The sequence below is a fragment of the Syngnathus acus genome, chromosome 4, assembly GCF_901709675.1.
Source record: "Syngnathus acus chromosome 4, fSynAcu1.2, whole genome shotgun sequence".
Classification (NCBI taxonomy): domain Eukaryota; kingdom Metazoa; phylum Chordata; class Actinopteri; order Syngnathiformes; family Syngnathidae; genus Syngnathus; species Syngnathus acus.
Genome location: NC_051090.1, coordinates 9,843,880 through 9,871,646, shown reverse-complemented (window position 1 = coordinate 9,871,646; position 27,767 = coordinate 9,843,880). Strand labels below are relative to the sequence as shown.

The window sequence follows — 27,767 nt, the reverse complement described above, 5'->3', positions numbered from 1 at the left end:
CCTGGCGACGGGTAGCTAGCAGCTTGTCAAAAGCGCACTTTAGCCAGTCAGTCGGTGGATTGGACGCTGCAAGCTTGTTTGGGAAGGAACTCCTCCGCTCGTGGGTGGATGGACGACCCCATTTTGAGCATTTACCTCGTTGATATTGACCGAGTGAGTACTTTTCAAGTCTTTTTGGGACGATGCAAACGCGGAGGAGGTGGAGGAGTAGGAGGAGGCGGTGATGAGTGTTTACGGCGCGGCTCATTGCCGCTATGGGTGTTTATGTAGCGAGAAAGAAAAAATCATAATTAGCCTAATATTTCGCGTCACTTAGCTGATAAATCACTACTGAATGCATTCTACTAATCCGCTTCACGCGTCATTGTTGCTATTATGTTGCACTCGCTGGGTGTTTTCAGGTGGGAGTTGAATCCCACGCATGCGCATACGCACTTACGCCGACCAAACGGAGGTTCGCGGATACTTTCTTTCGCGATCCATGATTGCCTCAGTACACATGTTTAATGTTTAACTCTTACATATATTTATTTTGCATGCATAAAATATGTTGGCTAAGAATATCCTCTCAATAGATGTCTTTTTCAAATCATGCTCTACCAACGCCGATAAACACATTTCAAATAAACTTTTTTATTTGAGTATGAATCAACATTATACTATGGTACTAGGTTTTAATGTTAGGTATGATGTTGGAACTTGGAGTGCAAAGTATTTTTTAGGTGGTACTTTATGTAAAACCTTTGCGAACCACACTATCCTTCAGATGTTGGGCTCTGCTGCTGATCAAAATTGTGTCGACTTAGTCGTGGACGAGTTCCGTCATGTGTGCTATTAGACATCTTTGTGGTGATGCAACTCAAAACGCAAAAGAATGCACCTAGTTCGGCCATCAGGGTAATGTAGTTGAACCCCTATCTCAAAATACCAATAATTTTTTTTTTGCTGCCTTGAAATGTCCGCCTTTTTGAGCCAATTTCACCTTGGGAATAGTGTCTTGATGCAGTGAGGGGTAAAGGTTAAAAGTAGTGTATATTTTCAGCTTCCCGCAAAGACTCCCGATATCCTCACCACGCATGAGTCACTGTGTTGATTAGAGAGAGCTCCGAGAATCCACACAACCATCCGCAGCCAGGCCGTTCTTATTTTTTGGGCCCTGGAGAGGGGCGGGCGTAGACGATTGGTGGCTTGTTTTTGGGGAAGGCTCGGAAAGCTCCTTGTGTTGACTATTCATCGGTACACAATGGTGGTATTCCACGCTCAGGTGTCTGGAGCCTCCTGGGGTTCCGCGGAGTTTATTTTGGCAGCCGAAAAGCAGGAGATGATGATAGTGGCGCATGCCTGATTCAATATGTGCAAATAATATAGATTTATTAGCTTTGTTGATGCAATCTAGAAACTTTGAGTTTGGATCTGAAGATATTTTGTTTCTAGGCCTTAAGCATTTTTTGATGGCTAGAGGTCAGATGGGTCATCTGTTCATGTTATGGATGAGTGTGTTGGTGTTTTTGCTGTTGCAATAAAAACAGGACAAAGTGCCCCAAGATGTGTCTTTGGTTTGATTAGAGTACTGACTTTTTTTTCTTTTTCTTTTTCCTCCAGCTCATCAATTTTTAGTGGTCTGACTGATACGTGTACATTTTTCGGTACTGAATTTATATAAAGAACAGAAAGTGACATTCTCACCACATGTCCCCTTTCAAGGTTTTAAATGACTGCTTTTGGGTTGCAGATGACGGCCATGCGGCGAGGGGCGCTGCACCCAATGGGAGCCAGCATCTGGCCACGCCCCCCTCTGCCCGAGCGCCGTGAGCCTTTGACGCCGTGAAGACCCGTGACGTCGGTGATGTCATGAATAAATTTGAGGTCCTTGGGATTGTGGGTGAAGGTGAGTCGCCGGTGAAGTTGGAAAGCCTTTTTCTCAACTGCTGATGTAATTTGGTTAGTGGAATCCAAGCGTTTCCTCCCACGGACAAATATTCGTAAATTCGTAAATTACTGTAATGACTAACAGATCCCTGAAGATGGTGGCGTTGCAGCTCTATTGGATTTGAAGTCAGCACAGGTTTTGAGTGAAAGTCAAAGATTATGGCGCAAATTACGAGTTGTCAGGTCGGAAATACGGAAGAAATGCCAACACGTTCGAAGTCGGACAAGTTTCGGTACCTCGCCCTTGATGAGAGTAAAATGAGTGTGTCGCAGTAGCTGATAGAAAATGTGTATCGCTATTTTGTGAAAAGGCTCATGGAGTGGATGAGGAACGACGTGAAAAAACAAAAGTTGTTGGCATTCAACTTGAGCCAGGCACCGTATCCAGCACAGTCATAGATTTTTCCTCCGTGCATGTAAGGTCAGTCAATTGTTGTCGATGGCTCACGAGGACTCGCCATTCACGCCATTCACCGCTTACGTAATTAGGCAGCTTCTGCGAGCCCGTGCGAAGGAGGAGAATGACATTCAATTTGTCCATTTTTTCATGGCCAGTCCTCAAAATAATCATACATTTTTTATGCTATTGTCCATCTGTCGATGTTGCTTCCAAATGGGGTTCGTTTGGACGGATTCCCTTGTTCGGTCCTGGTTCGGGAGTTTGTCCAAAAAGACTTCCTGTTTAATTTTGGGGTTATGTCCTTGCGATTTTTATGATTATCTGTTCCTTTTGTATGAATCCCACTAAAGTTGCTTTGGTTAAAATCAAAAGATTGAAATATTCCCAAAATTGCACAGATTAAAAATTCCACGGGTTATATATCATGACTTCTTTAAATCTCCCAAATGTTAAAATACTACAACCATTCCCCAAAATTTGACTTGGTTAAAATAAAACGACTGTAAATCCAGCAAAAGTTGCACGAGTTAAAGTAAGACTAACGTGAAGCTATCTTTCACTCGTTCTCTCCTGAACAAAACGTGTGAGCTCAATGTGCTTTTGCCACGTCATTGTTGAGGAGACGCTTGCAGTTGTATGAGGAAAAAATTTCTTCTTTTTTTTTTTTTTTATTGCTAGACTGTTGGCATGACAACACCAGCGGCAGCAGGGCAGAACACTTTCACATCCCCTCGCCGGCCACCACATTAGGTACACTTGCAGAGTGTAACAAGTATCCATCCAACAACGTGGGGACTTTGTAATGCGTAATCACCAGAACCGGTTCTACTCGGACACAGTGGTTCTGGCCCATGTGGTCGCTTTGTTACACTTTTGCGAGGTTGTGCGGAGACTGTGGAGCCGTTCCATAGAATCTCTTTCAACCTCGTTGTAGAGGACATCTGATGGACGTTATTTATTTGAAATGTATCAGTGAACAATTTCAAGCAGGACAACTCGTCTCCCATTATGGAATGACCTTCTTCTCTTCCTTCCAGGTGCCTATGGAGTTGTTCTCAAGTGCCGACACAAGGTAAGATCAAGATCAAACAACCACCCTAAGGTATGGTAGCACATATTGAGCAGCAGTAAGTGGCTCAGCGACCCACACGGCCGCCTTTGGTCATGTCATCTCGCTTCATTTAAGGAAGAAGCCCAGCTGAGTGTTGACACCCGAACATGGAGGGGGGGGGCAAAGAAAAATAGGCTGCTTCCCACAAACAACAGATCTGCAGTAAACACGGGCTCTGTTATTTATGTTTCCTGCGCTCACATCTTTACAGTAGTGACCTCCACTCGGCTAGCTCGCCAGACGCTCGGATGCGATGATGCTTAGCTCTTGATTGATTAGCTGATGAAGATTCAGCCTCCATCTGCCATCAGACAGTCAATCACAACGTGTGATGGGGACTTTCTTCTCAAATGCTTTCATTTGTTTGTCTGGTTTTTCTGGCATCCAGCACTGGAATGGCACCGCAGAGCTTGTGCCGCTCTCGCTCTGCGGGAAAGTCACTAATAGATGCCACCAGGGCCTTTGATGCGTGGCATGACGCGTGGAGGCACAGCGGGCAGAACAGCGCCTGTCGCAGATCGATGTGGACCGTTGCCACGTGGAAACGATCGCATTGTCGGAGCAAACGGGCCCGCGGAGGCGTGCGCTCGCCAAAATGGAGAAAATGGCGCTTGATCGGTCGCAGCTGCGCGGCATTCACGCCCACCCCCAAATTAAAAGTACAATACGTGTCGTTAGTAGCCTAAATGGATCAGGCCAGAAATAGAATCGAGGAACGGTTAGACGGAACAGCGACATGGCGAATAAAGTCGGAAAAGTGACTCTTCTCTCAGTGTGATAATGGCTCGTCATTTTCTTGTTAATTTAAAATGCATTTGAGCCACTGCGTTTCTCAACGCAAACTCATTTAGGAACATCGCAGGTTAGCTCAAAACAAGATGTTGTGGCGGTTCTCTGCACTGGCTTTGTGTCACATTTGGCCGTTGTCGGCGAGTGGGCCGGGCGCACCAGCTGGCCTTTTATTGTTTATTTTAAGCCCTTAACAAATCCCACTGACAGCCAGCCAGCCAGGCAACGCACGCTAATGTGGGAGCGGAAGCCAGCTCGGGTGAATGATTACTACGAGCGAAACTGAAGATTAGGCGAACTAATCGGAACCGGAAAGAAGGAGGCATTTCGTTTTGGTGAGCAGGTGCCTACACAGGAATTTGAGTCTACCCTATTGATGTACCCATCCATGACCCCCCCCCCCCCACCCCCTTTCTTAGATGGGATAAACTAGAAACTCTTCCAAATGTTTATTTCCAGACAGCAATGATATTTGGGCCCGATTGAGGTCACATTGAGAGACTGACGTCAACATTCTCACTTCCGAGTCGAGGGTTTCTGCCGGTGTCAAGGTGACCCATTTAAATCCGCTTTTTTCTCTCCTGTCCCACTTTCTCCTCGTGGGCCGACATAAATAACCCTTCTCTTCAAAAAGGGGGCGGACAGATGATTAGACTTTTTAAATTTTCCCTTCCCACTGCTCGACAACCGCTCTGTAGCTGGATCGGGGGAAAAGAAAGAGAATTGCGTCGTCCGCGATGTTACGCAAGCCAGAGGAGTCCGAAAATAAAAGACGCCATCAACATCAGATGTTCACGCTGACTCACTCCACGATGACTGGCGTCATCTTCCGAAACCGCGAAATGGACGCTTTGATCCTTATGAAATCATTGAAGTCACACTTTTGGATTCAATTTCAAACCCTGTAAGGTAGATCACAAACAATTGGAGAAGAGAAATGGACGCCGACGGTGCTCATTATAAAATAGTCTCAAAAGAGCAAACGCTTTCTGTATCTTCCGGGGATGCAAGAGAGAGTCGGAGCCTGTCAATGTTTTACTCGTATGTGAACACAGATAAGCTCATTCAGGGCTGCATTCCTGAACTCTGCGCCTCAACTAATCGTGAGCGCACTTGTGATACACTCCCAACAACAATCGAGTCTTTTCGCTTGATCCCGTTCACTTTTTGGCAGCATGTCTGCTGTTGAGGTTTTGCGGGTCAATTTGGAGGCTGTCATCTTTTTCCAGCAGGTTGTTGCCTTCGGCGCAGCTCCAAGCACAAATGCCAGCTGGGCCTCATAAGTAGGCCACCTCAAGAACACGGAGAGTCTCTGCCCCCCCCCCCCCCCTCACAAAAAAAGGGACTAAATGTGTTTTAGTGGTTTGAAACTGGAAACTGAGTTATAAAATACTGTCAATAAGCGACCCAGACTCACTGTCGCTGACGTGGCTTGGGAATGAGCTGGTGATGAATCAAAACGTGCTTTCCGGCCGTTGCATCACCGTGTGACAAAATAATGACACCTCTCCAAAGCCTTTCACTTCAGGGGTGTTTTGTGCTTTGCCACCGATTTGAATTTTGGCCTTGTTCAGAAATTCAAGTGCTTGATATTTCTGAATGCTCTTCTCATTTATTCAGCTCTGATAAATGTGTTTTTCTTGCAGGACACCAATGAAATTGTGGCCATAAAGAAATTCAAAGACAGTGAAGGTAACATGACCTTTTTGAGCGACTAAATTTATTCGCTTTTTGTGGGATTTACATGAACCTGAACAACTCCGACGGGAGTTACGCTCATCATATTTCAAACGACACAATATTGACTTTTGCTCAGAAAATGAGGAGGTCAAAGAAACGACGCTGCGGGAGCTCAAGATGCTGCGCACGCTCAAGCAGGAGAACATCGTGGAGCTCAAAGAGGCTTTCCGGCGGCGAGGCAAGCTCTACCTGGTCTTTGAGTACGTGGAGAAGGTACGAAAGGCGGACCTCGGTGGACCTCAACTCCTTTTCTTTTCCTCAATGTTTTTTTTTTTCTTCTTCTTCTTCTGTTTGCTCCCTAGAACATGCTGGAGCTGCTAGAGGAGCTCCCCAACGGAGTTCCTGCCGACAAGGCACGCAGCTACATCTACCAGCTGATCAAAGCCATCCACTGGTGCCACAAGCATGACATCGTTCATCGGGGTAACCCGCTCACGCTTGATCACATTTCATTAAAAAGGCAAAAAAGAAATTAACGTGCAAAATGTTTCGTTTTTTTTTTTAATTGAAGTACTGATTTAACTCTGGTACTCGAATAAAAAATACAGACTCTCAAATGTATTTAGGCATAAAAGTATTTATTATCTGTAACTTTACATTTACTCAACTGCTATGTGCTTTAAAAAAAAAAAAAAAAAAAAAAAGTGATTCCACTCAGTGAGCTTTTTAGTGGACAAGGAGGAAGCCAGATGGCAACGGGCCGTCCAAATGGCCGCTGGGATCCCTCGTACGATTCCTTCTGCTTCCTCGGGCTTGTCCTTTATGAATAAGTCGTGCTTTGTTCCCGCTTTACAATCTGTGAATTTTCATGTTTCTTTAATTGCTGGATCTCTTTAGTCGCTGTCTCCAAGGGCAGTTGGACACACTCAAATTGTAAAAATAGATGGATGGTTGTGCTATTTTGACTTGTGTGAATCGACTGAATTGCTTTGAAGTGATTCAACCATATAAATGTTTTTCACTCCAAAAATGTGATTTGAAATTTATTAGCAAGATAACAACTTTTGCTTTTAATTGTGTGCGATGACGTCCTAAGGTTGACGCGTTGTCTGCTCATTCTTTAGACATCAAGCCGGAGAACCTTCTCATCAGCTCTGACGACGTTCTCAAGTTGTGCGACTTTGGTAAGCTGTGACACAACCGGAGCATTATTTTGGCACGCTATATTTATATGCATGTGGTTAACCACAGATCCAGTTGACATCTGCTCTTTGTCCTTTCTTCTAAGACAATTTAGCGCCCGGACCAGATATATTAAAGATGTGGAATAATGACTCAATCGGTTATCCGCACGCTTTGGTACCTAAAGCGTATGGCGATGCGACAGGCTCGTGTGGCGCTTTGAGCCAATCTGGCAATGGAACGAGGGGCTACGGGGGAGGGAAAAACATCATGCGGGCAATCTGCTACGAGAGGGGGGAGGCCGTGTTGGAGGCACATGGAGGCCAAGCGGATGCCAGTTCGTAGTCTGTAGTAGAATTTATTTGCGTCAAAATGTTTATTATTTTCATCCTCAAGTCTGAAATTAATGCAGTTCATATTTTGTTCCGTCGGGGATTATTATTTTGATCAAATTCAACTCAAGCTAGCACTGTGATAGAACCTTGCATACAGATGCCACAAGAGGGCAGCAAAGCACTTCAAAAGAACTCCAAACTAGCTGCAATTTGGTCTCATCTTGTCATCTCTTGGCAGGATTTGCACGCAACCTCTCAGAGGGAACGGACGCTAACTACACCGAGTACGTAGCCACCAGGTGGTACCGCTCTCCGGAGCTCCTGCTCGGGTACGTCTGTCAGCAAACGCCCCGAAAAGCATTGACTTGCTCCTACTTAGTCCTCCTTCTGTCTTTTCAGGGCTCCGTACGGCAAAGCGGTGGACATGTGGTCGGTGGGCTGCATCTTGGGAGAGCTGAGCGACGGACAGCCCCTCTTCCCGGGCGAGAGTGAGATCGACCAGCTCTTCACCATCCAGAAAGTTCTGGGGCCTCTTCCGCCAGAGCAGATGAAGCTCTTCTACAGCAACCCTCGCTTCCACGGACTGCGGGTAAAAAAAAAAAAAAAAAAAAGAAACCACTCATGCCGTCTCGCCTCCATCACCTTTTTCTTCTCTCCGTCTTGCTGCTCGCGCACTCTGCTACATTTATTTAAAAAAAATGACCTTCTTCTGGCTGCGCCGTGACTGATTGCATCGCAGTGACTCATCGGTGTATCGTGTCCTGCAAGCCGGGTTGTCCTTCCTTTTACTTGTTCGTGCCCACGCCTAAGGAGTTCATAATGAGCACTTTGCAGATTGCTCGCGATGTGTGCTGAACTCTACCGATCCTGATTTCTGATCTTTTTTTTTTTTTAACAATCTTGTCTCCCTTGTTGATGTTTTTCTTAGTTCCCTACCGTAAACCACCCACAGACACTGGAGCGCCGATACCTGGGGATCATCGGCGGAGCCCTGCTGGACCTGTTGAAGGTACTTTTGTGTGATCACGACGCTGAGTCAGAAGAGTGCGAGCGTCTCGTTGTGCGTTCCAGAGTCTTTTGTTACTCAACCCGGGCGAGCGGTTCTTGACGGAGCAGGGCCTCAACCACCATGCCTTCCAGTCGCAGAGGCTGGCAGAGCGGACCGGGCCTCCCACGCCGACGCCAGTGCGCTCCTCCAAGAGGAAGCCCCACCACGGAGACACCACGCCCAGCAGGTGGAATTCACATCTTTTTTTTTCCCACTCTGTAAAGTCAGCTCCCTTTGTGGCCATTTAGTCGAAAGTCAAGGAAGGTGTTGCTGGCACTGACTTAATTTTACTTTTACTGATTGTGTTTGGTCCCTGGCCAGGAGTCACGGCCTGAAGAGCTCGGGCAGCCATCGCTCCAGCACGCGCGACTGCTCCAGCTTGCCTCGCCACGAAGACCTCCACCCCAGCAGCAACAGCGGCGAGAGCGGCGGCGGAGGAGGAGGCTTCCTCAACGGCAACCTGCCGACAGCAATCAACCTGAGCCCCACGCTGCACCCCAAGAGCTATCCGGCGCAGATCTTCAACCACTCGGCCTCGTGCGGCGTGGACCTGCCCCACCTGCTTGGCCCCTCTGACGCCAACAAGGGCGACTTTGACGTCAGCCCGGGCCCCAAGGGCTCCGACGGCCCCGGAGCCAAGTACCTCAAATCTAACTTTCGCTCGCAGCAGCACCGCCACTCCTTCGTGGAGGGCAAGACCAGCACCTTGCAGTCGGCGGAGAAGCACGGCCGCCACGGCTACGTGGAGGCCCCTGCGCCCAAGTTCTCCTACCTGAATCTGTCCAAGAGCTACGGCACGCTCAGCGACGCCAAGTCGGTGGGCAACCTGAACGACGTGCACCTATATGCCGACGAGCCAGCCGCCCGCTACTTCCCCTCCAGCTGCCTGGACCTAACGGCGCCCAGCAGCCCGGCGGTGCGGCGCTCGGATCGCCGGGGGAGCACGCGCGCCGAGCGCGAGAGCAACACCCTGGACTCGTCCTTCCGTCGCTCGTCAGCCCGCCGCAAGGACTCGCCGGACGGCCCGGACCCCAACGAGGGCGGCGGAGGCGGTGGCCACGTGCACTCTCTGTCGGCCCCGCACGAGCCCTATGCTCAGGGCTACAGCAGCCCCTTTTCGTCGCAACAGAGACCACACCGCCATTCCATGTACGTGCGGCGGGACCACCAGAGGACTCACGGGGGCGACGACGGACTCCTTGTGGGCCAGGGGGCGCCCACCCGGGCCAGCAGCCTGCAGCTGCTGTCGCCGCAGCTGCAGCACCGCACGTTGCCTCGCCACTCGGCCTCCAGGGAGGAGGATATGAGCCGGGTCAGTCGCTCCTCTTCAATCCATAACACCGATGGTGAAAATCTGCAATACGGGGGACCCTATTAAATAACTTTTAAAAAGTTTGACCACCTTTCCCCGTTTTAAACTTACACAAAACGCACAATTGACCAAAATTCCATATTTTCCATCCGTGAGAATTTAGGAAAGCACAGCAAATATTTTTTGTGTAATTGAAGATGTCCACATGAAGATGTCCGTCCAGCTGTAGGATGGACGCCGCTACTTGTAAACGCTGCTACTCCTGCGGGCTTTTGCATCGTGTTGTGTGGCTGTGTGTACTTGTACTGCGCTTTCTGTTGCTGACGTGTGGTTGCTGCTGCTTGTGTGTATGTGTTTGTGTATTGTGTCCAGAGTGATCAGGCCCCCGCCGAGGCGGCCCCCCACAGCCGACCCCCAATCAGGGACTCCACCAGGGACAACTTTCACGCGCAGAGGCAAAAAAGCGAGGTCCATCCCTTTGTCTTGCCCTTGCTTACTTTTGCTCCTCCCCCCTCCAGATTTCTCTCTGCTACTTTCTTTGCTATGGCTAGTGCTACCATCATGCTCTGCCTGCTTTGCTGCTATGCTAATATGACAGTTAAAGCCATGTTTACATTGTCTCAACACATACAGAACATAAACTTTTATTCTTATGATTGTCGTTTTCATCACAGTCGGGCTGCACGACGACTGTGGTGTGTTGACCGCGTTTGTGTCTCAGGTGGGCCTGTACCATGAGCCTCAGGTGGAAGATGGCGCATCGTCTAAGGAGAACCGCAACATCTACAGCGAATCCATGCCCCGCAAGGTCGGGAGCTTCTACAGAGGTGGGTCAGGCAGACACACGGTGCGGCGGGCTATACTTTGGACCACGGCATCGCCTGCGTGTGTTCTTGTGTTGTGTTGGTGCCCAAAAGGCAAGTGATGCTCTCTGTGGTGTTTGTTGAACAGTCCCTTCTCCTCGGCCAGACAATTCCTTCCACGACGGCCGCTCCCAGGTGCGAAGCTCGGGCATGACAGGCGATCCCGGCAGCCTGGCCAACCACTCCAAACGCCAGACCGCTTTCGACCCCTGGTAAGCACCCCACCCTCCACGTCGTAGCATCCCTGCTTTAACACACTGATTTTCCCACGCGAGGACGGGTCCGGACACGGTGGTGCTGAATACGGCCGAGCCGTCCAAGGAGAAAGAAAAGCAGGGTTTCTTCAGAGCAATAAAGAAGAAGAAGAAAAAGCCTCAAATGGTGAGTTGGTGACTCACTCTAGCGCAAGTGACGCATGTTAGGCATCGGAGTCAAATTATAATCCTTTAGGTAAGGGATGTTTGAACACAAATGGTGATGCAACACATGTAGACAACAAGTATCACAATACGAAAAGGCATATATTATTGATCCTCTGCCAAGAGCTACTCGAGTACGTTTCATTCTTTTCTTTGGATTTAATCATCTCATTGGGCTTTTTATAGAGTACAATATTATATTGTGCAGTCTTTCTTGCACGTATTCCACATCAGTCAAATCAAATTTCGGCACACCGCCAAACAAAACACAAAACCTATATTTGAAAAGCGGTGAACCCCCGCCCACCTTTTGTAGGAGGTAGGGAGCCAGCCACACCGCCGCTACTCACAAGAATCCCCCAGAGTCACCTAAGAAGGTTGACGGAGGCGAAGAAAGAACCCTGTCAGGAATCTGAAACGTGACGCAAAGCAGGAGCACTTTATGAAGGGGCTCATTTTCATTTTTGGCTGCTCCTTTCTTGCCAAGTTGGAACGAGGAAGCAAATAAATGCAATCTGGCCAGTCGGAAGCAGCCGGGTGTATTTTTAGCTTCTCATTTTCTGCCACTGTGACACACACACACACTTGATGAGAACTCCAAGCTGCTAGAATGATGCACTGGATGCTTGTCACGTCATGTCTACATTCTCTGTGTCTTTATACAATACTGTGCTTTGCAATGCCCAAAAAAGGTTTTTGGAGGGGCTGTAACGAATGAATGCCATTTTTTAAATCATTTCAAAAGGGAAAATTGATTTTATGAGCTTGGTAATGGAAGAATTACGTATTTATTTGACAGGTTCCCAGTGAAGAGGCGGTGCTGCAGAAGTCGTCGCGTTCCCACCAGAGCAGTCGCCACCGGAGCCGCGACAAGAGTCGAGAGCGGGAACGCGAGCGGGACAAAGAGTGGGCCGACAAGATGGCTGACTCGCACTCGCCGGTATGTCCGGTGTGTCTTGACCAAACACCAACAGATTCAAAATTTTCGCATTTGTCCTTCGAAGTTGGATTAATTCATTCCATCGTCCTTTTGTCCCATATTTTATTTTATCCTCCCAGAGCCAACCGCTCAAGTCGCTGCGCAAACTCCTGCACCTCTCCTCATCCTCATCCAATCAGACGGCGGCGTCCGACATGCGCTACCAGCAGCTGCCAGGCCCCGGCCCCCAGGGGGCCTTCTCGGACGGGCGCGGCCACTCGGGGGTCAACACCCCGCAAATGAAGAGCAGGCAGTCAGCCTACCCGCAGCTAGAGCCCGGCTGGCATGCCGGCAACCCTTACCCCGAGCAGATGGCCGTCAAGGGGGGCCAGAACGGCCATGGCTTCGGGCGCCCCTCCAGGTCCCGCATGGCCAACCTCAACGACCTGAAAGAGACGGCGCTGTGAACCAACAACAACACAAAGGAAGTACCCAACACACACATTAATGGACACACACGTACACTATTTTACACACACGCACAGTGCACCGCTTGCAAACTGAAGGCCGAAAGCCTTCTTGTGTCTTAATGTTTTTTTAAAGGCTTCCAATGTTTGATAGACTTTCTATGATGACTTTATTTGTATTATAAAGTACATATTAAAAATGGAATATTTAACTATATATGTATATAAATATAGAAATGGCTAGATGAAAGTGTGTTTATAGAGAGCCTTATTTACTTGTAAAAGGTGCGGTCGTTCTTGTTGGGCAAAGCCTGTCGGCACGGAAACGTCACGTGACATTGTAATGCAACACGCGCGCGCACATCAACTGAGTTGACAATCTTTCAATCAATCACTTCCTTTTGATTTGACCTTATTTTTGACACATTACTGTACAGTTGCTGCACACTTCATTATTATGATGTTTATTATGATGATTATGGTGATTGGAAGCATTGTTTGTAAGGTACCTTAGCTGGGATTCTAAAAATGGCCAATCAGGTGTCCACGCTGTAAATTCTAATCAGCGAGGAGATGTGTAGGAGGAAGCGTGTGTATTATATTAATACTACTAATGTGGGAGTCTTTGTCTGCTATTTACCCACACACACACGCACACACACACACACACGCATACACACACGCATACACGCACACACACTATTTGTTTACAGGCAGGCCAAACCAAACAGTGTTTCAATTGGAATTTTTGTTACACATTTGTAGCATAGTCCATCGTGTTTTCTCCTTCCCCCCCCCGACAGACAAATGTGTAATATTCATGTTTACATCTGTAACGCTAAAGCTCAAATAAATTGCAAACTGGTTTCATTTGACACGAGTGCACGTTGTATTTTTTTTTTTCCAGAAATATTTGAGCCGCACGAATATGAATCAATATTTTAAATTCAGGATTGTTTTTCTCTCAATCAAAACACAAGATGAGATATTACAAGATTAAAAAAGTATTCTCATGAGATTATCAGATATTTATGGAAGACAATTATGACCTTAGAGATATAGAATATACAATAGAATAAAATCAAAATAGACTAGACACAAAAAGTTCAATGTTTATTGATCATTTTGTTGTATGCTAAATGTTTTACCCCAAACATAGCATTTAAAACATTTAATATTCCAACATGCGTATGACCTCAGAATTAACATCTATGATATGTTGTCAAGTTAAAGTGCAGACATATGTATTTTTTTTTGTTTTCATGAACGAAGAGCGAGCGTCGCGTGTCGTCCCGGCAGGTCACTCAGCCGCACTTGGCCATGCACATGAGCAGCTCCATCCGGACGGCGATGCGGGTGTGCCAGCCCAGAGGCAGCAGGCGGATGTAGCGTGCTATGATGGGCGGGCGCAGAAGGTTCTGCACCGTGGACGAGCGGTCCGAATTTCCGTAGAAGACCTGAGAGCAAGACAGCCAGCGCCCCATCAATCGTGGGTAACAATTTGTCCAAATATCAAATCTGTATATCTACCCGGTTATTTCCTGTCTGGTCCTTGTAGTAGACCCAGTTGAGCGTTTCCTCCGTGCGGTACTGTATGCTGTACTTGGTGATCCACTCGTCCGAGTCGCAGCGACCCTGCGTCAGGATGCCCGAGACCACGCCCACTTCCCGCAGGTCGATCTGCAGCCACTGGTGCTGGTCGTTGTACTTGGACAGCCAGGCGCACCTGACGCGTGCAGACGGAAGAACGGACTGCTCACGCTGGCGGGAGGACACTTGCGTATCTACCTCGAGGCGAGCGCCGTACCCAAAGCCCTGGTTGTTGAGTCGAGCCTTGTTGGGGACCCAGGAGGAGTACCAGCTGCTGTACTGGTCCTGATGGGAGCTGCTGATCTGGTCCGACGTCACCCAGCCGGACTCGAAGCCCAGGGCTCTGTGGTACGGACACTCTGGGTGAACGAGACCAGCACAACGATGCTTGACGCGGCTCTCTTCATTTTGTAATGATTGACTGCAATTACACAACCACCAGCGCAGAAGCTTAAAAAGTGTGACGTCATCACACCTGGCATGCAAGTCAATGGTTGGCCTTGAAATGGCTCCGGCGGCAAGGTGGGCGCGACGGTCTCGGAGAGGCTGGTGGGCACCATGGCCTCACAGTCGCAGGTACACGCTTGCACGTTCCTGCTGGTCCATGTCTCCTGGATCTGCTGATCCTCCTCCTGCATCTCCTCCTCCACCTGCAGGATCTCCTCTTCCTGTGGCGACCAAAACGAGAAAGAAACGAGAAAGTGATTGACTACCGCTTCCGTTGAAGTTTTTATTTTTTGCTACCCGGGAGAACATGTCACATTGTGGGGGGCAAGGTCTATTCAGGAGGACAAACTCAAGGACATTTTGTTTTTACCTCCTGCGAGTCAACAGCCCCCACTGTGGCACATCCATCCATCAATCCATGCATGCATGGAATGTAAAAAGACATCTCGAAAAGTTTTATAGAGAACATGGTTCCATCTACAGTGAAACCGCTAAAGTCCAAAAAAAACACGAGTGGATCGAGTTCAAGTCACGCTGATCTCAGCGTTGACATTTTGAAGAGACAGTAAATGCACACAATTATACAAACCATGTCCCATGAAAATATTCAAACGTACAAAAATGCGAGCGACACCACATAATCTCCTTTGGGACAATTAGCAGAACGGCTTGTGTCGTTACTTTCAGAGTTTCCGCTGTGTGTGTTTCCCTGATAAAAAGGATTATTCACATAATTTTATTAACTTTGTTGACTTACCCTGCAAGAGGACAAGGAAGAAAAGGAGAGCGGCCCAACGAAGAACGCTGGCCTCCATCTCGATGCTCGGCCGTGCTGAAAATGGGATGTGAGCCCTGCGTCGGGATTGCGATTGAGATTACACTAATCCAATGCAGTCAAGCGTGAGCTCTTTATCTAATACGCATTATTGGCTCACTGCTTAAATGAGTGACACATCCAACTTTCTCAGCCATTGTATACAAGCAGCAGAGAAACCAGAGGTCAAAGGTCAAGTTTCTTTTTTGGATGTCTTTATGCAAGTTATTTAAAATGTGCATGCATTTCACACAAAAAAATACCGTTTAATTTAGTTATTTCATGATAGTGGAACTACTGTCACGGTCCGTACTATTATTGTTTTTCATTGTCCAATCAGCTTTCTCTGCGGCATGATCGACGTCTGCGTCAGCCATACAGCGTTAGAAAAGGCGGGACTAAAACAATAAACCAATGAGCGTCGGACAACCGGCGTCTCTGGCCAATCACAAGCTTGACTGCGATTGGCATCGGCAGCCTCTGAGTGAGGGGTCCTCCTGATGGCTGCCTAAATTGTGATTTCTTCCTCTTCTACGGAACTGTGCAAGTTAAAGGTAACCTTTTGACAAAGTCTGTTTTTGTAGACGTTTCAAGTCAGGCTCGAAGCGTGCGTGTTGTTTTTTGCCTGGAGTAGTTGCCGAATAACGCCGTTAACTGTGCGCTACTGACACTGTTATGTACTTCCCGTTAGCTTGCACAATGCTACTTTTAATATTTGGATAAGCGGTTTACTAACAAGTGGGAGGGAGTTGCAGATACTACAGTAATTAGCTAGAGCCATATCATATTTAAAATAACGTTTTCTTTTCACCAATAGCCGATCTGACTAGTGTATGAGATGAATCATACAACAAGTGTTGAGTGGAGTAATTTGCAACATCTTTGCCATGGTTTCCTCTTGCTTCCACTCGCCGCTTGCGCTCTGATGATTCTGACAATGATTTCCTTTCAGATGCAGTTCATGCTGCTTTTCAGCAGACAGGGCAAGCTGCGGCTGCAGAAGTGGTACGTGCCCCTGTCGGACAAGGAGAAGAAGAAGATCACCAGGGAGCTGGTGCAGACCATCCTGGCTCGCAAGGCCAAAATGTGCAGCTTCTTGGAGTGGAGAGACCTCAAGGTTGTCTACAAGAGGTGAGCAAATGTCAATTTGTGGCTAATCAAACAGAAATACGTAAATAAAACTCAAATTGCCTGGCACTGGGATATCATTTCTGTCAATGAAATAAACACGGTGAATGGCTTGAAGAATGATTTTTGGTTTCTTCGCTACCACCATAGCCTGAAGATGATGTTACATGAGGTAAATTGCTTGCGAGGCAGACGGAGCGCAGTGTAATATCCGTCTTGGCTTCCTGTGTTTATTATTATTAGCCAGTGGTCACATGCTTTGAGAGTGCGTGAGGGATTATCCCGGATAAAGGAGTCCCCTGCCGGGTGGCAGGAAGAGGCTTTGCTTTGGAGTGTGCAGGCCAGCTGATCACCTGCGGTTGCTTTCATAAGGCAAAAGTGCCACGTTGGCAGCATGATTTTTTGACTGCACCTGAGAGGACAAAGTGACGAGTGGGTGTTTTCTCTTCGTGATGATGATGATGATGATGAAGGCTTTTGACGGGCTTTTACTTTCACTGTAAACTCATAGCTATCATAGTGTACACTGAATCACAAAATTCATCTCTTGGCAGATACGCCAGCTTGTACTTCTGCTGCGCCATCGAGGAGCAGGACAACGAGCTGATCACGCTGGAGATCATCCACAGATATGTGGAACTGCTGGACAAATACTTTGGCAGCGTGAGTTGGACGGCCTCAGCGTTATTGCAGATCCCGCCTTAATCACCACCTAACGCCCCCCCCCCCCCAATACAAAACTTCTAGGTGTGCGAGCTGGACATCATCTTCAACTTTGAGAAGGCCTACTTCATCTTGGACGAGTTCCTGCTGGGCGGCGAAGCTCAGGAGACGTCCAAGAAGAATGTGCTCAAGGCCATCGAGCAGGGCGACCTGCTGCAAGAGGTGAGCGACGCACGCCCGCATGCAAGGTCATGTCCCGTTTTCAAAGTTGGCAACTTTACGGGAACTCACAAAATAGGAGTAGGAACAGCGATACGGTTTACATCATCAGTCCGAATTTTTCCCAAATCCTCACTGGCAATGAAAAGTCACCAATTATTTTTTTTTTTTTTAAATATCCACTGCTTTGGTTTACTTCCGATAACTTCTCGCCACCATTCTAAATGTGAAATTCCACTCGGCTACAGTAGAGGGAGCCCCGGAGCAGAACACTTTTTCAAACTCGATCAGATAGCAAAGCTTTGGGCACTTTAATGCGAATATGGTGGGACAAGTTTTCCAGTTACGAGCTGGAAAGGAACATATCCATATCTTTTTTCTTGGTTTAAAACAACAATAATGGCGGTGCTTTGGGGCAACTGAAACAGAATGATGGCCAAGTCGAGGTACTGCTGTATTTTTAATATTTATCATCTGCATGCTTGTGTTCCTTCTTTACATTCTTTGTGATTTTTCTTTTCCTTAATTGTGTCTCCTTTCTTTCTGCTTGTGTGTATTTTTTTTTTGTGACTTGCAGAACATAGACTCTGAGATGCGCATGTTTGCAGGTACACAATTTGTTTAGTCCTAGTGATAGATGACTAGCTAGTCCGCTAGTAGTACTTTGTAGTTCAATAAATGAATCCAGTGACTACTTGACACCGCAGGAAAAATCTTCTCGGAAGATACGGAGTGGAATATGATACATTAGCACAAAATGGCAGGTCTTAAAACAAGTTTCAGATTCGTATCGTGTAATCACAGTGACTTTGAGTCTCCTCCCGGGCGAGCTCTCTGATTGGCTGGATTGTCTTCATAGAACCCGAATGAAGACTGGGGAGGTTTGCCAAGTGACGAGCTGTTGTAAGGGGCCGACGCCTCACGTGGGTAAATAAATCCGTTTAAAAAAAACGCCGCCGTGCACACCTGCATGCTGGACGGGCATGAGTTGCTCCAAAACTACGCTACTCACCCCCAAAAAAGTATGGCGAGTTCGCTTTGAGGTTTCAGGATGAACCTCAAATGCGATATTACCTCGTGATTACAAACATAAACAAATGACTGGCTGTTGCTGTGTTTCTAAAACGTTTCAATGTTGTGCGTTTTAGTCCAAAGTGCCAGTCAGAATCCAGAGCATAGTTCTGACCGCATGATACCGAAAACCGCTGCTAATGTTTTCTCCGCAAGGTTGAGGTGAGCATTAGCACTTGGCACTGTGCTGTAATTACACCGCTAGCTAACATACCTCGGCGGATTTCAACAAAGCTATTTTTCATAACAAGCCCTCCACGGAACATTTGTCAGGCGCCTGGTCATTAGTTTGCCGCCTCCTGCCAGCAAGCAGATCTTTGTTTAGAATAATGACGCCCCAGAAGATGAAGAAGACTTAGCTGAGGCTTCTTTTTGTAATCAACCTGTTTGACTCTCAGGTATGACGGTCTCTAATGTGACCTCGGAGACTTCGGGACTATTCCAGAACTTGACGCGCTGAGGTGAATACCGTCTGCCCAGTTACTGTGTAGGTCGCCGGTGGTAGTACAAGGACAGTCTTCTTCACTTGCCTCGTGTGTCTGGTTTCATGTTTACCGTTGTGTGTGGTTCCTTGTCCCATCTAGTTTCTCCCATTTAGTTTTTCCAGTCTTCTTCTTGTCTTGATCTGTTTACTGATCCAGTACTCTGAGTGTGGTCCCTCCTCCAGTCTTATTTTTGGTTCAGTGTTCTGAATACGGGTCTGGGTCAAGTATTTCAGTTTCTGTTCCTGCTCCAGTGCTCCCAGGCCAGCACCACTGGTGTTATTTTCTTTGTGGCGCTCCTAATTGTTTTTTCCCCTATTTTGACGTCACTTGTAAGACAAACAAGGTACCGCCGTCTTTGTCGACTGCAAAGCGTTTCGTCATGCGATGATGTAGCACATGGTGGAGTGAGGCCTCCGGGCTGCGTGTTGCTGTGTTCTAAAGGCTTTCTGTCTCTCCCTCAGCCCCGTCACGAGTACTTTAATGTGCCTTTGTACTGACTGGCTGCCACGCCCGTGCCATGCATGCTCAGCACCTTTTGCTCCGCACCACGTCCTTGTGCCTTGTAGCCCAAGCCCGACCGTACCCACCCGCGCAGGCGTGATGCACCGCAACTGTCATACATGTGGCTGTTACCTTCTTTGTTACGTGACAGAGCTTGCCACTCAATCTGCTTGTTGAAGTTGTGTCGTGGCCAAGCTTATAACTGAATTTGTACTCTTTGTACGCTTTGTCTTTTTTTTTACGGCTTCTATTTCAGAAAATGGAGTCTTGTTTTTTTCTTGTATGCCATTCATGCATGTTACCTGTTCTTCTATCTCGTCTATTTTTAGTTTTTAAATTGTATCTCTTGACAAGCACAATCTTTGCGATGCTTATAGAAGTGTCACTTTCTATTAATATTTTTAGTGTGGTATTAATGATCCGAACATTTGCTATTTTTGCACCGATATTAACCAAAGGCCTAATTGACCTTCCACGTAAGTAATATCGAAAGCTTTATAAGAAGCTGATAGAGGGACACAAGTATTTGCAATCTGACTAATCAGCACCGTTTTTTTTATGATACAGTGCAATAGTTTGATATGTAGGTTTATGAATAATAAATATGTTGTGATTCTTATTCAGCTCCCCAGTGTTTTTCTTGCATTTTCTTTTGGTGGCATTTGCATGTGACTCTAATCAGATGTGTTGCTTTCTTGACTTTGTGCCCACGCTGCTGCTAGGATGTCAAAGTAAGTGCTGCTACTTTCTGCTAACATGCTACTTGGCTGCTGTGGTCTGCTGTCTTGCACCATTTAATGAAATGCCTAAAATATACAAATTAGAATACATCATTGGTTTTACTTATTTTCATATTTGTTTGGGAAAAGATTTACTTTAACAAACAAGCAAACAAAAAACGTGTTGTGTACTTACCCAAAAGGTGTGTATTAGTATTTATCATGTTTAAAAAAGAAACAAACTCGTGTTTGAATAATTTCAAGGGTTTTGAAAGTGTTGCATGCACATGCACAAAACATGTAAATTATGACATCATCAGTGTCCTTCCTTATTTGTCCTCCACATACTTAGTGTTTGTTTTTGCAGGATGGGGAGACACCACGCAGTGTTCTGGAGGAAATAGGACTGACATAAAAACAAAAGAAAAAACAAGCCACACCCCCTTCAGTATAAGTTGACATTTTCCCAGTAAAAATAGGTATCTTTTCTTATGTTTAAAAAACGATGTAGCACTCTTTTTATATGCAATTCTTGACTACTACTGAGAATAGTTACATGCGTAACCAAAGCTGTCATGAAAAATATGTATTGCGTACATTAAAAGGGAAGTCAAAAGTATTACAATAACAGAACCAAAGAGTTTGTTTAGCTTTTTTTTATACTCTTACTTTACACTGGAAGGCACAGCTGTAGTGTACAAAGTGACGTCACTGTGGCCATTGAAATCCGTATTACACTGGACATGTTCATTAAAATATGACATCACAATACCAAGCCAATGTGTCTTGTATTTGCTTGCCATTAAGAAGGTATACCTCCCTTTATCCATCCATCCATCCATCTTCTTCCGCTTATCCGGGGTCGGGTCGCGGGGGCAGCAGCTTCAGGAGGGACTCCCAGACTTCCCTCTCCCCAGCCACTTCATCTAGCTCATCCCGGGGGATCCCAAGGCGTTCCCAGGCCAGCCGAGAGACATAGTCTCTCCAGCGCGTCCTGGGTCGTCCCCGGGGTCTCCTACCGGTGGGACATGCCCGGAACACCTCCCCAGGGAGGCGTCCAGGAGGCATCCTGATGAGATGCCCGAGCCACCTCATCTGGCTCCTCTCAACGTGGAGGAGTAGCGACTCTACTCCGAGTCTCTCCCGGATGACCGAACTCCTCACCCTATCTCTAAGGGAGAGCCCGGACATCCTGCGGAGAAAACTCATTTCGGCCGCTTGTATCCGGGATCTCGTTCTTTCGGTCACGACCCATAGCTCGTGACCATAGGTGAGGGTAGGAGCGTAAATCGACCGGTAAATTGAGAGCTTTGCCTTTTGGCTCAGCTCTCTCTTCACCACGACGGACCGGTACAGGGTCCGCATTACTGCCGACGCTGCACCGATCCGCCTGTCGATCTCGCGCTCCATCCTCCCCTCACTCGTGAACAAGACCCCAAGATACTTAAACTCCTCCACTTGGGGCAGGATCTCATCCCCGATCCGGAGAGGGCATTCCACCCTTTTCCGATCGAGGACCATGGACTCGGATTTGGAGGTGCTGACCCTCATCCCGACCGCTTCACACTCGGCTGCGAACCGCTCCAGTGAGAGCTGGAGATCACGGCCTGAAGAAGCCAACAGCACAACGTCGTCTGCAAAAAGCAGAGACGCGATGCTGAGGTCCCCAAACCGGACACCCTCAACGCCTCGGCTGCACCTAGAAATTCTGTCCATAAAAATTATGAACAGAATCGGTGACAAAGGGCAGCCTTGGCGGAGTCCAACCCTCACTGGGAACGAATCCGACTTACTGCCGGAAATGCGGACCACACTCTGGCATCGGTGATACAGGGACCGAACCGCCCTTATCAGTTGGCTCGGTACCCCGTACTCCCGAAGCACCCCCCACAGAACCTCCCGAGGGACACGGTCGAACGCCTTCTCCAAGTCCACAAAACACATGTGGACTGGTTGGGCGAACTCCCATGCACCCTCGAGGATCCTGTTGAGGGTGAAGAGCTGGTCCACTGTTCCACGGCCAGGACGAAAGCCACACTGTTCCTCCTGAATCCGAGGTTCGACCTCCCGACGGACCCTCCTCTCCAGCACCCCTGAATAGACCTTACCAGGGAGGCTGAGGAGTGTAATTCCCCTGTAATTGGAACACACCCTCCGGTCCCCCTTCTTAAAGAGGGGAACCACCACCCCAGTCTGCCAATCCAGAGGCACTGTCCCCGATGTCCACGCGATGCTGTAGAGACGTGTCAGCCATGACAGCCCCACAACATCCAGAGCCCTTAAGAAATCCGGGCGGATCTCATCCACCCCCGGGGCCTTGCCACCGAGGAGTTTTTTAACTACCTCAGTGACTTCAACCCCAGAGATTGGAGAGTCCGCCTCAGAGTCCTCAGGCCCTGCTTCCACAATGGAAGGCGTGTCGGTGGAATTGAGGAGGTCTTCGAAGTATTCTCCCCACCGACACACGACGTCCCGAGTCGAGGTCAGCAGCACGCCATCTCCACTGTAAACAGTGTTGACGTTGCACTGCTTCCCCCTCCTGAGACGCCGGATGGTGGACCAGAATTTCCTCGAAGCCGTCCGGAAGTCATTCTCCATGGCCTCGCCGAACTCCTCCCACGCCCGGGTTTTTGCCTCAGCAACCGCCGAAGCCGCGTTCCGCTTGGCCATCCGGTACCTGTCAGCTGCCTCCGGAGTCCCGCAGGCCAAAACGGCCCGATAGGACTCCTTCTTCAGCTTGACGGCATCCCTTACCGCCGGTGTCCACCAGCGGGTTCGGGGATTGCCGCCACGACAGGCACCAATGACCTTACGGCCACAGCTCCGGTCGGCCGCCTCAACAATGGAGGCGCGGAACAAGGTCCACTCGGACTCAATGTCCCCCGCCTCCCCCGGGACGTGGGAAAAGCTCTGCCGGAGGTGGGAGTTGAAGCTCTTCCTGACAGGGGATTCCGCCAGACGTTCCCAGCAGACCCTCACAGAACGTTTGGGTCTGCCAGGTCGGACCGGCATCTTCCCCCACCATCGGAGCCAACCCACCACCAGGTGGTGATCAGTTGACAGCTCCGCCCCTCTCTTCGCCCGAGTGTCCAAAACATGCGGCCGCAAATCCGATGACACGACTACAAAGTCGATCATCGAACTGCGGCCTAGGGTGTCCTGGTGCCAAGTGCACACATGGACACCCTTATGTTTGAACATGGTGTTCATTATTGAAAATCCGTGTCGAGCACAGAAGTCCAACAATAGAACACCGCTCGGGTTCAGATCGGGGGGGCCGTTCCTCCCAATCACGCCCTTCCAGGTCTCACTGTCATTGCCCACGTGAGCATTGAAGTCACCCAGTAGAACGACGGAGTCCCCAGAAGGAGCGCTCTCCAGCACTTCCTCCAGGGACTCCAAGAAGGGTGGGTACTCTGAGCTGCCGTTTGGTGCATAGACACAAACAACAGTCAGGACCCGTCCCCCCACCCGAAGGCGGAGGGAGGCTACCCTCTCGTTCACCGGGGTGAACCCCAATGTGCAGGCGCCCAGCCGGGGGGCAATAAGTATACCCACACCTGCCCGACGCCTCTCACCGTGGGCAACTCCAGAGTGGAAGAGAGTCCAGCCCCTCTCGAGAGGGCTTGTACCGGAACCCAAACTGTGTGTGGAGGCAAGTCCGACTATATCTAGTCGGAACTTTTCTGCCTCGCACACCAGCTCGGGCTCCTTTCCAGCCAGAGAGGTGACATTCCATGTCCCAAGAGCCAGCTTCTGCAGCCGGGGATCAGACCGCCAAGGTCCCTGCCTTTGGCCGCCGCCCAGCTTGCAATGCACCCGACCCCTTTGGCCCCTCCCACAGGTGGTGAGCCCATGGGAAGACCTCCCTTTATAAAGGAGTTATTTTAAAAATGTACAGTATTTATAATTAACGCCAACAGTCTATTATCCAATCAGATTTCAGCTTCCATGTGGTGCCCTTGTAGTACTTGACCTGATGATTGGTTGATGGCAGCTACTCAAAAAAAACGTGATTCAAATTACACGCAGGTGACTGCAGGAGGACACGGAAGACGGACAAGAGTAAAAGTTCATCAAAAATTGACATCGTGAGAATAATTCGGGCAAAACTATAGGTTAATGGGGTATGTCATCTTATAAAAAAATTGATTTGCCACTCCCAGCGCATCAACAACGAGCGAAAGTGCTGATTTGCCAACACAGCTCGCAAAAGATAATGTATCTTGTCTACAAACAAACAAAAGAACATCTCAGGTGAGTACAATGCAATTTATTTACATTTTTTAATATTTTAGTCACGTCATTGGATAAATATTGATTTTGAACTTGCTGTAGTGGTGTTTTGGAGTATTTCTTGCCGTAATATATATTTTTTGGCCTCTAATGGAATGTTGCGTTTTTCGACATTTGGTGACGTCACAGTGATGCTGGAAAAGTTGGATTAGGTCACGTTACAGTTCACTTAATGTTTACGCGTATTTTGATGAGTTCACATGTCTTAAACACGCGTGACAGTGGGTAAAACGTATTTGGTTTTAAAGAATGTATGATAAATGAGGGTCGACTGTATTGAATTTGTTGAGAATGGCGCCTTCTGCTGCCTCAATAAAAAATGACAGGGTGCTTGTTTGTCCCATTTTGAAATGAGTCATTGTGACTGGCATCTTAAAAGAAAGCCTATGGGCTCTTGATTATATATTCTAGTGAAAGAATAGTGTATTTTTTGTAGGTTTGGTGCTTGCTTACACTGTCACTGAACGTGATAGATAATTTGTCTTAAAATTATTCAAAATGCTTTAAAACACCTAGTTCCTTTTGGTATTATTGATATTTGGTTTATTGACATTTATGTATTTTTGCACTTGTCAATTTAGCGGGTACGCAATGTCGAGGAAAAATAAATGCACAATTACAGGTGTCCACAAGAGAGTGCCAAAGAGCCTTCACGATCATATCGTCCCACCGAAACCAGAACGTGTATGTGCGTGAGCGTTTTCCACAGTTGAGCTCTCGCTGTGAGGCGTAATCACAACACAATTAAGATAATTTGCCATCGTGAGCTGGTGGCAAGAAAAGCAATTTGGTCGGCCGTAATATGACGCATGGCTGTCAGATGAAGATAAAACAACTGATTGCGGCCCAATTGTCTCAGCTAACGAAGTCTTTGGAGAGACATCTGGAGGCCCTCAGGGTTACGCACGTTTTTAGGACGAGACAACACTAGAATTTTGATGGGAAAAGATACACAAACATTCAGAAAATCTGATTTTACATAGTTTTTTTTCAAGCTGTTTTATTCCAAATATAAATAATTTATAGTATCATATAAATTAGGTGGTTTTCTAGAAAAATGAAAACTGCCCTTAATTTTAGTTACAGAATTTCTTTGCATACTTAAAATGGTCAATTTTCAATACAATTGAAAAACTATTTTGTATATCCAAACATGCGTCCTACATTTTTATACATTAATAAATATGTAAATATCCTGAAATTATTTGACCAAAAAAGTGGTATTTTAATATATATAAAAAAAGATATTGTAATAAAATTGTTGACGTCAGTTATTATTTTGTCCACTAGATGGCAGTGGCACACTTCAGCAATTGCAGGCCTGCATCATCTGACACTTTTTCAATGGCTTTTGATTTCAGAGTGAATTATTATCATGAGAGAATGTATTGTCGTTCCAAGAGCCTCTTGAGAAGTCTGCTATTCAAGAAAAAATGGAACCCAATCCTCAAATAGGCCATTGTCAATCAACGTTTAAATTTTCTATTATTGCTGCCATCACAAATACCTTTACAAACAGAAAATGGATGGATGGATGGATGGATATATATTTTTAATTAAATTTTGTTTGTGATGTACCCCCTTAAACTGTAAAATAGCTACCCTAAATGTTTACTTTTTAAATATTAGGATTTGAGACAATATCTGTTGGACATAACTGAAAATGCACTGTATTTAAATTTTCTCCTCCAAAACATCTGGAAGTGGTTTCTTAGTTGTTTCCTTTGCGAAAGAGGTGCCAATCTTCAGCCGCGAGCGTTGTTCTTGACCTTTGTCACGGGTGGCATCATGTGACAGCGGTAGCAAGCCGGGACACTTCGCAAATGACATGTCGCCCTTTGGTGTTGGCTGTCAGGCGAACCGCCGTATTTGTGGCATCGTGGGCCGCCGCTCGCTTTTGGAGACGGAGCTTTGGTTGCTCGGGCCGGATTGAGGGCAAATCTCCAGCGTGGGCGGCGATAAGTCTTATCTGCTGTCGGAGGCTCTGCGGAGAGAAGAAGAAGAATGTCACTCAGGTGAGAGTGCACACAACTCTCAGTGACTAGTCGAGCACATGCGCTCTCTTTCACACACGTCATGTTTCCTTGCGTCGTGGGGACCAGAGCGTCTTTTTAGCACTCTCTAGTGGACAATGATATATTTGGCACATTCAGTACATGCAGAAAACTTTTCAAATTTTGCCAAGGGAACTTTTTCCTTCTTTTTCTGTTTTTCTTTCTTTCTCCACTTTTGTGAGAGCAACTCTATTGTCGGGCACAAAAGGGACACGCAGCTAATACAAGGCGCGATTCAACCGCTTTCATGCGGCTCGTCTGGTGTTTGTTGCGAGCGCTCCAAGGTCCCTCAAGTAGATGTGAATGAGCGGATTGTTTGATGTCCATTGAGGCGTTATTCCCCCGGCCAGGTAGCGATGAGAATGGCGCTTTTCTTCCCGTCGTTCTTGATCCACAATATTGGCAAACGCTCCATAATTCCCGTCGCTAACTTCGGCTTGGAAGTCTTTGATGGGTTCAGTGGCTGAATGGCGGGCCGGTGTTGTCGCGCCGTAAAAGACTCAATAGACGCCCGTGATTTATTCAAAAGAGAGGCGCGTCGGTGTATTTTGGCCCAAGGACGCTTTCTTTTGCCACCATATCAGTTTGTGTGCTTACAAAAGAAAATCAATTGATGCATAGATAGTTCAAGTTTCCATTCGTGCATTCGTTGTAACTTCATTATTTGCATTCACATAATAACGTGGAAATTACTTTTGAAAATGTTACTCTTCAGTCTCACATTTAACTTTCTTGAGTCACCATAACAAGAATATTTATCCTAACCTTCCCCTCCGTCACCAAACTAATTGATCACTTCTGTAGGTTCTTTTAGTAAGCCCAACTCTATAATACTAAATCTAACTTCTTGACACTCTACCCCCCCATTTAGAATTTCTGCTTGACTGATGCGTTATTTCCCCTTGTCGAATTTGAACTAATTGTACATAAAACTTTAAACTGCCAACATTGAGCGTAATAGTAATATTCCATCACAAACAAGGCACCCTAATAAGCCAGCAGTCGAGGTTAACGTCGGTTTGTTTACAGTGCTAATGCTAGCTTAGTATGGCTAGCAATCAGCAATGCGGGATATGCATTCTCTGAATGTTTATCACAATCACAAACTTTAATAATCGCAATATTTGACAGTCACGTTCGTTAGCGATGGGCGTGACTTTGGTCAGCGAGTCGACGGGTAGGGGAGGATTAGCGAAGTGAGGCTACATTCAATCCTTGCTAACAGTTGTAACAGTAAACTCTCTTTAATTTCACATATGATGGGTGTGGGTGAGCAGGTAATTGCAGACTCACAAGTATTTGTATACAAATGTTAAGTCAAGTTTC

At 47.2% G+C, this 27,767-nt stretch overlaps 3 protein-coding genes and 1 long non-coding RNA gene across 17 annotated transcripts; 3 read left to right on the top strand and 1 right to left on the bottom strand.

Moving 5' to 3' along the window:
- Positions 1 to 9: 9 nt before the first annotated feature.
- LOC119121739 (cyclin-dependent kinase-like 5) lies at positions 10 to 13,329 on the top strand. 4 transcript variants are annotated; one of them, XM_037249611.1, is made up of 18 exons: positions 10 to 153; positions 1,733 to 1,888; positions 3,367 to 3,401; positions 5,876 to 5,921; positions 6,046 to 6,182; positions 6,272 to 6,392; positions 7,034 to 7,093; positions 7,665 to 7,755; positions 7,826 to 8,015; positions 8,355 to 8,435; positions 8,498 to 8,661; positions 8,796 to 9,786; positions 10,159 to 10,254; positions 10,508 to 10,613; positions 10,756 to 10,861; positions 10,925 to 11,030; positions 11,868 to 12,008; positions 12,128 to 13,329. In XM_037249611.1, the coding sequence occupies exons 2-18, from the start codon at positions 1,852 to 1,854 to the stop codon at positions 12,452 to 12,454; spliced, it is 2,835 nt and encodes a 944-aa protein (XP_037105506.1). In that variant the 5' UTR covers positions 10 to 153; positions 1,733 to 1,851; the 3' UTR covers positions 12,455 to 13,329. The 4 variants fall into 4 exon arrangements, with proteins under 4 accessions (XP_037105506.1, XP_037105505.1, XP_037105508.1 ...); XM_037249610.1 differs by having other exon boundaries at positions 10,738 to 10,861; XM_037249613.1 differs by lacking the exon at positions 10,159 to 10,254.
- A 111-nt stretch (positions 13,330 to 13,440) lies between these two features.
- LOC119121740 (retinoschisin-like) lies at positions 13,441 to 15,428 on the bottom strand. The gene is made up of 6 exons (XM_037249614.1): positions 15,249 to 15,428; positions 14,862 to 14,884; positions 14,520 to 14,712; positions 14,262 to 14,403; positions 13,985 to 14,180; positions 13,441 to 13,911 (listed from the first exon to the last, which is right to left on the bottom strand). The coding sequence occupies exons 1-6, from the start codon at positions 15,304 to 15,306 to the stop codon at positions 13,759 to 13,761; spliced, it is 765 nt and encodes a 254-aa protein (XP_037105509.1). The 5' UTR covers positions 15,307 to 15,428; the 3' UTR covers positions 13,441 to 13,758.
- A 318-nt stretch (positions 15,429 to 15,746) lies between these two features.
- Positions 15,747 to 20,866, top strand: LOC119121741 (AP-1 complex subunit sigma-2). Of its 11 annotated transcripts, XM_037249615.1 has the most exons (7): positions 16,238 to 16,436; positions 16,988 to 17,096; positions 17,181 to 17,318; positions 17,893 to 17,923; positions 18,785 to 18,847; positions 20,095 to 20,103; positions 20,459 to 20,509. In XM_037249615.1, the coding sequence occupies exons 1-5, from the start codon at positions 16,243 to 16,245 to the stop codon at positions 18,844 to 18,846; spliced, it is 534 nt and encodes a 177-aa protein (XP_037105510.1). In that variant the 5' UTR covers positions 16,238 to 16,242; the 3' UTR covers position 18,847; positions 20,095 to 20,103; positions 20,459 to 20,509. The 11 variants fall into 11 exon arrangements, 9 of the variants coding, with proteins under 9 accessions (XP_037105519.1, XP_037105510.1, XP_037105511.1 ...); XM_037249624.1 differs by lacking the exons at positions 20,095 to 20,103; positions 20,459 to 20,509 and adding an exon at positions 15,747 to 15,859 and having other exon boundaries at positions 16,258 to 16,436; positions 18,785 to 19,324; XR_005097755.1 differs by lacking the exons at positions 18,785 to 18,847; positions 20,095 to 20,103 and adding an exon at positions 18,175 to 18,238 and having other exon boundaries at positions 20,459 to 20,866.
- Positions 20,867 to 24,052: 3,186 nt separating this feature from the next.
- LOC119121986 lies at positions 24,053 to 26,396 on the top strand. The gene is made up of 3 exons (XR_005097791.1): positions 24,053 to 24,182; positions 24,258 to 24,348; positions 26,243 to 26,396. It is a non-coding gene; the product is annotated as an uncharacterized LOC119121986 (long non-coding RNA).
- The last annotated feature ends 1,371 nt before the right edge of the window (positions 26,397 to 27,767 follow it).

What these genes read in the sequence shown, in the direction of transcription:
- LOC119121739 (XM_037249610.1), top strand. Translation starts at nt 1,852, where the DNA reads ATGAATAAATTTGAGGTCCTTGGGATTGTGGGTGAAG. An exon ending in TTCTCAAGTGCCGACACAAG is followed by an intron (nt 3,402 to 5,875) that starts GTAAGATCAAGA and finishes TTTTTCTTGCAG; the next exon opens with GACACCAATGAAATTGTGGC. An exon ending in GGTCGGGAGCTTCTACAGAG is followed by an intron (nt 10,614 to 10,737) that starts GTGGGTCAGGCA and finishes TTTGTTGAACAG; the next exon opens with TCCCTTCTCCTCGGCCAGAC.
- LOC119121740 (XM_037249614.1), bottom strand. Translation starts at nt 15,306, where the DNA reads ATGGAGGCCAGCGTTCTTCGTTGGGCCGCTCTCCTTTTCTTCCTTGTC. An exon ending in GGGCTGTTGACTCGCAGGAG is followed by an intron (nt 14,713 to 14,861) that starts GTAAAAACAAAA and finishes TGGTCGCCACAG; the next exon opens with GAAGAGGAGATCCTGCAGGT. An exon ending in CTCAACAACCAGGGCTTTGG is followed by an intron (nt 14,181 to 14,261) that starts GTACGGCGCTCG and finishes TGCACGCGTCAG; the next exon opens with GTGCGCCTGGCTGTCCAAGT.
- LOC119121741 (XM_037249615.1), top strand. Translation starts at nt 16,243, where the DNA reads ATGATTTCCTTTCAGATGCAGTTCATGCTGCTTTTCAGCAGACAGGGC. An exon ending in AGGGCGACCTGCTGCAAGAG is followed by an intron (nt 17,319 to 17,892) that starts GTGAGCGACGCA and finishes TGTGACTTGCAG; the next exon opens with AACATAGACTCTGAGATGCG. An exon ending in TGAGATGCGCATGTTTGCAG is followed by an intron (nt 17,924 to 18,784) that starts GTACACAATTTG and finishes TTTGACTCTCAG; the next exon opens with GTATGACGGTCTCTAATGTG.